The 8,170-nt window shown below is 37.3% G+C and overlaps 1 protein-coding gene across 1 annotated transcript; it reads right to left on the reverse strand.

The window, feature by feature from the left end:
- Nucleotides 1–3,742: 3,742 nt before the first annotated feature.
- Nucleotides 3,743–6,235, reverse strand: nmur1a (neuromedin U receptor 1a). Its single transcript, XM_073844768.1, has 2 exons — nucleotides 5,338–6,235; nucleotides 3,743–4,457 (listed from the first exon to the last, which is right to left on the reverse strand). The coding sequence occupies exons 1-2, from the start codon at nucleotides 6,233–6,235 to the stop codon at nucleotides 4,066–4,068; spliced, it is 1,290 nt and encodes a 429-aa protein (XP_073700869.1). The 3' UTR covers nucleotides 3,743–4,065.
- Between the last annotated feature and the right edge of the window lie 1,935 nt (nucleotides 6,236–8,170).

Genomic DNA, 8,170 nt, shown 5'->3' on the forward strand with positions numbered 1-8,170 from the left:
TTATCCCATAAAACTGTCTCTACCGTAATGGTTACGGGCAAAACATTTGGTGAGGTTTCGGTAGTGACAACTTTATTTTTTTTTATTTTTTTTTTTTTTTTTTGGTATTAGCCCATACAAATTGAATTACCAAGATATTCACGATCAAAACATCTGGTGAAATTTTAGTAGTGACATTTTGTTTCTTGGGTGTTATCCCACAAAATTGTCACTACTGAAACAGTCATGATTAAACAATTTGGTGAAGTCTTGGTGGTGACATTGTTTTTTGGGTCTTATTCCATAAAACTGTCACTACCGAAACAGTTACGGCCGAAACATTTGCTGAGGTTTCGGTACTGACAACTTTGTTTTTCTTTTTTTTGGGGTATTAGCCCATACAAATTTAATTACCAAAATATTCATGATCAAAACATTTGGTGAAGTTTTAGTAGTGACATCTTTGTTTCTTGGGTGTTATCCCACAAAATTGTCATTACTGAAACAGTCATGATTAAAAAATTTGGTGAAGTTTCGGTAGTGACATCTTTGTTTCTTGGGTGTTATCCCACAGCATTGTCACTACCGAAACAGTCACAACCAAAGCATTTGGTTTTTTGTGGGTGTTATCCCATAAAATTGTCACGACCATTTGGTGAGGTTTCGGTAGTGACAGCTTGTTTTTTTTTTGTTTGTTTTTTTTGTATTAGCCCATACAAATTTAATTACCGACATTTTCATGATCAAAACGTTTGGTGAAGTTTTAGTAGTGACATCTTTGTCTCTTGAGTGTTATCCCACAAAACTGTATTACTGAAACAGTCATGATTAAAAAATTTGGTGAAGTTTCGGTAGTGACATCTTTGTTTTTTGGGTGTTATCCTATTAAATTGTCATGAACGAAACATTTGGTAAAGTTTCGTAGTGACATCTTTGTTTTTGTTTTTTTGTTTTTTTGGGTGTTATCCCATAAAACTGTCACTACCAAAACAGTTATGGCCGAAACATTATTATTATTATTTTTTTTTTCATTTTTTTTTTTTCATAAAATTGTCACGACAAAAACATTTGGTGAAGTTTCGGTAGTGACAAATTAATTTAAATTTTTTTGGTATTAGCCCATACAAATTTAGTCACGATCAAAACATTTGGTGAAGTTTCAGTAGTGACATCTTAGACATCGTAGTGTTCTGTTTCAATACCAAAACTTCACCAAATGTTTCCGTCGTGACCATTTCGGTAGTGACAATATTGTGGGATAACACCCAAAAAAACATATGTCACCACCGAAACAGTCACGACCAAAACATTTGGTGAAGTTTCAGCAGTGACATCTTTGTTTTTTTTTTTTGGGTCTATATTTCGATAGTGACAATGTTGTGCGATAACACCCAAAAAAGATACCACTATCGAAACAGTCATGAATAAAGCATTTGGTGAAGTTTTGGTAGTGATAACATTGTTTTTTTTTTTGTGTACAACTGTTCAAAACTTTGCTAGCTAAGCATGTGGTGATTAGCATCTTTGGGCTAGGTTCAAAAACATCTAAAATTGTCACTACCAAAACAGTCACGACCCAAACATCATCGTTTCTGTAGTGACAAATGGAAACACATAATCCTTTGTTTGGGCAAAATAAACAAAATCTTAATACAGCTACACAATTTTTAGTAGTGTTTTAGTTTGTGAGTTAAAATTTTGTAATAAGGTTGCTACCAAAACCATCCCGCCCCTCTAAGATATTTCCAACTCTGACTTTGAACCAATTTGTATATAATTGAAATATTTTTGCTGGCTGGTGTGTCGACACAAAGTTTGCCTTTTTATTAGTGTGTGGAAAACAAAAAATGTCTTCCATATATTTTGGATGCTGAGGAGATATGTTGTATGATATCTTACCATGGTAACTGAGTTTTTTTTACCTCTCAGTAAACCATACCATCTATAAATAAATAGTCGCCAATTGCATCTATGCTGGGAAGCAATATATATTTTTTTATAAAAACTGCAAAAGTCTTTGATCAGTCTGTCTGATCTCAGAGCTCATGCACCTCACTAAGATTAAAGTGACTCAGAATGATGAATAAACCTTCTGAAGCACAATTATTATTCATGTAGGAGTGCCTGATATTGCTTTGTAGCTTTTAGCATCTCTTCAATGAAATTCTCAGGGAAAAAATAACCTATATAACTGGCTTCCCAGATAATGTACTCTCTCATTATCCATCTTCCATTTATATCCTGACATTCACCTAGGCCACTTTTAAACATTGCATAAAGGAGGAAGCTGCCAGCACATTTATTTTTTTATGCTATTATAGATGTGTTTGCATTACTGTAGATTTCAGCAAATAGTCTGAAAACATTCTGCCGTGGTTTGCAAAGCAATATATTTTATTTACAAAGCTTGACACAAGAAAAGATAGCAGTATATTTTTAGTTTACTTTCACAGTGAGAACTATAATACACTAATGAACATTAGACATTACAAATAAAACATTTCATCATAAAATAAAGATTTTTCAGGTATATTCATCTATGCACATTCCATGTAAACCTATATAATTGTTGAATACTAATTCTTTGTATACACTAATTTGAAATGAATCATATAAATGATCTCCATGTTACATGGTTGTAATTTCAGAGAAAACATTTTCATTCTTGGTAATAATATGCACTGGATTAAGAACAGAACATATTACAGCAAATTACTAGCAAATGTTTTCATATTGAATTACAAAAGGCTCTACGTTTTGCATTGACATTTTCCATATGCCAGATGCGCACGGTTCAGGTCTGGAGTATATGCCCTTAGCCTTTAGTATGAATTAGCCTTCTGTCTTATTCCTTCTTCAGCACGCCTGTAAGAAAATGTAAATTGTTCTCTGTATCTAATGTCAAATGTCATATTTCAGGTCATGCAGTAGCACAAATACGCCGAATGAATTATTTATACGCCTTGCACAATAAAGTCAAAAATATGGGTAATATACATCAGCGAATTAACAAATGTTGCGCCACTACTTCACGAAACACTTGAATTTTAAATAACACAAAAGTCATGTGTAAATAAATGCTGCCGGAAAGCTCAACTAATTAACTCTTTAACGAATTTCACTATAAAGCTCTATATAACAGTTAACCTTAAATCTGATCGGTCGCAAATTTTAATACAGACTGTCTATTTCAACATATAATGTCTCTAACTGTCTTTGTATTAGAGATATTCATTTTTAATTACTCTTTTCGCAAGGTACATTACACATCAGGTGGCGACAAGTGACTAGTCTTTAGAATGAGTTGCTTGTTCATTTAACCAATTCGTTAATTCATTCTGGAATGAAATAAGTGTATTTCTGTCATGGAAACTCTCTGAGAGTTTACCATGGAAATATACATGGTAATGTTAATGTGTTTGGTCTTGGCGGAATAGATCATCTACACTGCTGCTACTGCCAATACATCCACAGACATGCTGCTGTGAGCATGTAAGAAATACTGCTGTGCACATATAACATATATGAAATAACCCTCTTATGTAATATACATGAAATTGCCCCAGTACTGGATCTAGACAGGTGGAGCTGGGGAAGTGGAGGGTTTCTGAAGCACGCTGCGACTGCTAAAGACAAGCACTGGCTGAGTATTTGAATGTTGAGCGAGGTCATTGGCTGCTGATGTAAAAGAAAACAAACATCAGATTGAGTTAGAACTAGTCTGCGGCATTTAGAGATTCATGACAGGTCTTTTTATGTAGTGTCATGACGCCAATTTGCGACATACATATTTTTTAATACATTTTTTTGTTGCACAAGATTGCATATAATTGGAGGCTCAGCCTTTGACAGCACTGTAAGTGAAGAACGATGTCTTGAAATTAATTTTAGGAGATTCTGGCAGCAAGTGCAAGAAACCTGAATGGTTTTATAATGAGACAATTTCCAGTGAGTGAAAAACAAGCTGATCTGTGTCACTTTTTATGCAATTAATGGACAATATGCTGATGAAGCAACAAAGATTCTCAGATCTTTTCTAAGGCTGCAGAGATAATTTCAAACACTGACAATAAGATACTTCTTCTCTTAGGAAAAGTTGTTCTTGTTTTCCTGGCATTCGTCCATATCATAATCTTCTCCTTCGGTAGTAACAGTGCCGTTGCACGGTGGGACTTCACTTAGGGTGCTGCGCACTGTAACTCTCGTCATGCTCAGAGAGCGTTTCCTTGGGACAGGATGCCATTTGTGGTGGCACATCACCTCTTTAAACATCTCCCTGAAGCGGGTGGACATGAGGTTGTAGAGAATTGGATTAATGGCTGAGCTCAGATAGAAGAAGACCCCAGAGATGACATGGACGTACTCGTAGACCTGGAAAATCTTCATGTGCTCACTGCTCTTCTGGTCGATGAAACTCCACATGAGTCGATCGGTGTGGAACGGAGCCCAGCAGATGCCAAACATGACCACTAGCACAACTGAGGAGAGAATACTGTGTTACATATAATTTAGGCCCAAATATAATACGTTTAACACAAAATATTAAGTCAGTGCCCTATAGTGTGTGTTTTCTCGATGCGTCATCAATTGGCCATATTGGTGGCACTGAATGTAAACTATGCCTGAACAAAAACATGTTTTGCTGAAGAAAATGGTCAATTATTGTTGTGTTTTGGCTGTACTAACCGGCTGGATCAGGAAAAACATTTTGAGTACTACAGGCTGTCTAAAGTTATAACAAATCAAGATAAAGAGTGCATAAAACTGTCTGAAAAACAAAAGGCATTTGTTGTTGGCCAAACTGAAGCAGAATTTCCAGAGCAAGAATCTTGATAACATTTGTATTTGTTCTTATCGTTTCCGGTCAGGTAGGTGAAATATTAGGCTAATATCTTAATTAATACTTCTTGTATATATCTCTACCACCTATTGACTGTAGTTTGTCACAATATTGTGGCCTTTCCTGCTTACAAAGTCCTTCTCTATATGATTATGCAGCTTCCACGCATTTTTCCATGGTATAGACAGCATACATTAGTAGAAAAACGTATTCAGTAGTACATTCCCTGTGCAATAAATGCTGTTGTTTACATCAGAGTATCTCCAATATGGCCACGCATCCAGGTACCTGACCAAATTGTGACATAAGTGCAAACTCTCTATATGTCAACAATGGTTGGGCATATAAATCTAATAATTATATAATTGTGGAGTGGATATAAAACTCAAGATGTGTTTCAAGACGACTCAAAGTGATATAACATATGTTAAGAATATGCTGGCAGTGTAATATGATTTAAAACAGCCATGGCACTGTTATACGTGAGATTTTAGATATTGGCCAGCTGGCCTACTTACACAACATTTTAGTGACCTGCTGGCGACGAGTTTTCTGCTGCTGACTGCGCACATTAGAGGAGCTGTCTTGTCCCAGACCGGCTTTAGCCTCCAGGACCTGCAGCATCTTCTCACGCTTTAGCTGCATGCCGATGAGCAAATACAGCACGCTGATGGTCAACATGGGCAGGAGGAAAAACAGCACAGTGGTGATTTGAATGATCAGGTTGTACATCCAACGTGGCTTGACCAGCATGCAGGTAGCAGAAGTGGACATAGCGCCTACTCCTTTCCCTTTGGGAAGAGGGAGGGTGAAGATGCCGTGGAGGCTGGTGTTGGGAATGGCACACAAAACAGACACGCTCCACACACTCAAGATCACCCTCTTGGCATGAGTACGAGTCACTACGTATTTGGCCCTGAGTGGATGGACCACAGCTATGTAGCGCTCCACGCTCAGCGCTGTTACATTCAGGATGGAGGCGAAGCAAACGGTCTCAAAGAGGAAGGTTTTGAAGTAGCAGCCACCTTTGCCAAACAGGAACGGATAGTTACTCCACATTTCGTAGAGCTCCAAAGGCATTCCCAGAAGAAGCACCAGCAGGTCCGACACCGCCAAACTGAACAGGTAGAAGTTGGTGGGCGTCCTCATGACCTTGTTGCGAGCAATAACAATGCACGTAAGAATGTTCCCCACCGCTCCCACCAAGAAGATGAGCAGGTAGGTGATGCACACAGGCAGAAACACCGGGGAACGTCTAGGCCCCAGGTATTTCTCCAGATATTCTTCTTGGTTGAGGCAAAACTCTTCCATTTCCACCTCACTTAGGTTCAGCACAATACTGGTGTTGCACAGCAAATCTTGGACGCATCTTGATGCAGAGGAATCCATTGAGGAACAGTTGGGTTTGGGAATCATTCTGGACCTAGTGATGGAACATAAAAGGGTTGTAGACATCAGGAATGGAACAAATTTGTTTGATGATCTTGGCAAATGGGCAAATGAGAACCTGGATGTATAATAAGGGACTGTGGGAGATTTTTTATTAACATTACAATTAGTGGTGGGCCGTTATCGGCGTTAACGTGCTGCGTTAACGTGAAACTCTTATCGTGCGATAAAAAAAATATCGCCGTTAATCTATTCTCAAATTTGGGTTGGGAGCTGGGTCTAAACTACGTAAGATATGATGACTTTCACCTTGATAGTTTAACACGGATGTATACCGAAGACTGAATCTGGTCGCGCGTTTAAGTCTCCTCCGCCAAAACACAGACGGGATCGCGTCGTCCTCCATTCATAAAAACCGAATCTACTATAGCGAAATGCCACGTAAATTCGTCGCTTTTTGGATTCATAAATCAACTGTTGGTCTGTCACTTAATTCAAATCCCGATATGGACTAGTGTATGTGAAAACTGAAATGCAAAAAGACCGTTTTAATTTGAATCCGCTTGCCTAGCTGTATGTATGCATGGTGGAGACGAGCTTTTACTACACGCATATTGAAACACACGTGACACTCCCGGTAATTTTTGGCATTTTCATCTCACATGAACAGATAAACTCAATCTCCCAAACTGCTGTGAGTGTCACTTTTACCGTTTCATTTGAGAAAAGTAGCATCATATCATACTGTATGACACAGAAACTTCACGGCAACCTGTCAAAATAAAAGTACGGTGTAACATGTAATGGGTTGGGTAGGTGTTGACGTTAAAAAAAAAACACAATCTAATAGGTAGAAAAAAATATTTCATTGTTAGTTAGTTAGTAAACACAAGTACATCTAATTGAACATAATTTATTTTCATCAACAAATTATCATAGAACAGCTTTATGAGCTTTATGATCCATTCTCAAAGACTTACTTTTAGCACACATATTCTGAATGCCTTCAGCAGAATTCAAATTAGCCATTTTAATCTAGATTAATCTAGATTAATTCCAAGATTTAATCTAGATTAATCTAGATTAAAAAAATTAATCTATGCCCACCCCTAATTACAATATTCACATACATATTAAAGGAGAAATGGTAGGTTGATTTATATTATAATAAATTTAATAAAATCCTAATACACTGAAAATCAAATCTCACGATAGGTCTATTTTTCTCTGGTTTTCGGGCTAATATCTGGCTGTTCTCCTTTGACTTTTTTAATGTACAGTTGAAGTCAAAAGTTTACATACACCTTGCAGAATCTGCTAAATGTTAATTAAAAATGTAAAATAATTAACATTTTACAGACAAAACTAACTCAGGGTACGCAAAGGAAGGGAAAAAGGAAGCTTTATCCCCACAATACTGTAGCTCTAATGTGACAGTGAGGTCCCCAATGGATCCAGGCAGAAGAAGATGTGTGGAATCGGAGGGGTGAAATGCTACAGGTGCATGGAAATCGTTATAATGAAGGGCAGAACAGTTGAGAATGGCTGCTGGTGCCCCAGCAGGATCTGACCTCATGGTTGAGCAGCTGAGCTATTAGTGGAAGCAGTAGAGGTGGTTACTGTCTTGGCGAGGAATTAAACAGAAGGAGACACTTTTAGTTTAAGCTTGCAGGATTATATTAACATTCTCATTTCCGAGAAAAGTGGGTGGTATAAAGCCACTTGTAAAGGGATAGTTCAGCCAAAAATGAAAACCTCATCCTCAAGCCATCGTAGGTGTAAATGACTTTCTTCTTTCAAACAAATAAAATCAGATTTATATTAAAAAATGTTCTGGCTTTTCTAAGCTGTTGAGATTTTGAAGTCCAATAAAGTGCATCCATCCATCATATTTTTTTTTTCTTACACAAACGTATTGATTCACTTCAGAAGGCCTTTATTAACCTCCTGGAGCCATGTGGA

This window comes from Garra rufa, chromosome 7 (genome assembly GCF_049309525.1).
Source record: "Garra rufa chromosome 7, GarRuf1.0, whole genome shotgun sequence".
In the NCBI taxonomy this organism is placed as follows: Eukaryota; Metazoa; Chordata; class Actinopteri; order Cypriniformes; family Cyprinidae; genus Garra; species Garra rufa.

What these genes read in the sequence shown, in the direction of transcription:
- nmur1a (XM_073844768.1), bottom strand. Translation starts at nt 6,235, where the DNA reads ATGATTCCCAAACCCAACTGTTCCTCAATGGATTCCTCTGCATCAAGA. An exon ending in GCAGGTCACTAAAATGTTGT is followed by an intron (nt 4,458 to 5,337) that starts GTAAGTAGGCCA and finishes TTCTCTCCTCAG; the next exon opens with TTGTGCTAGTGGTCATGTTT.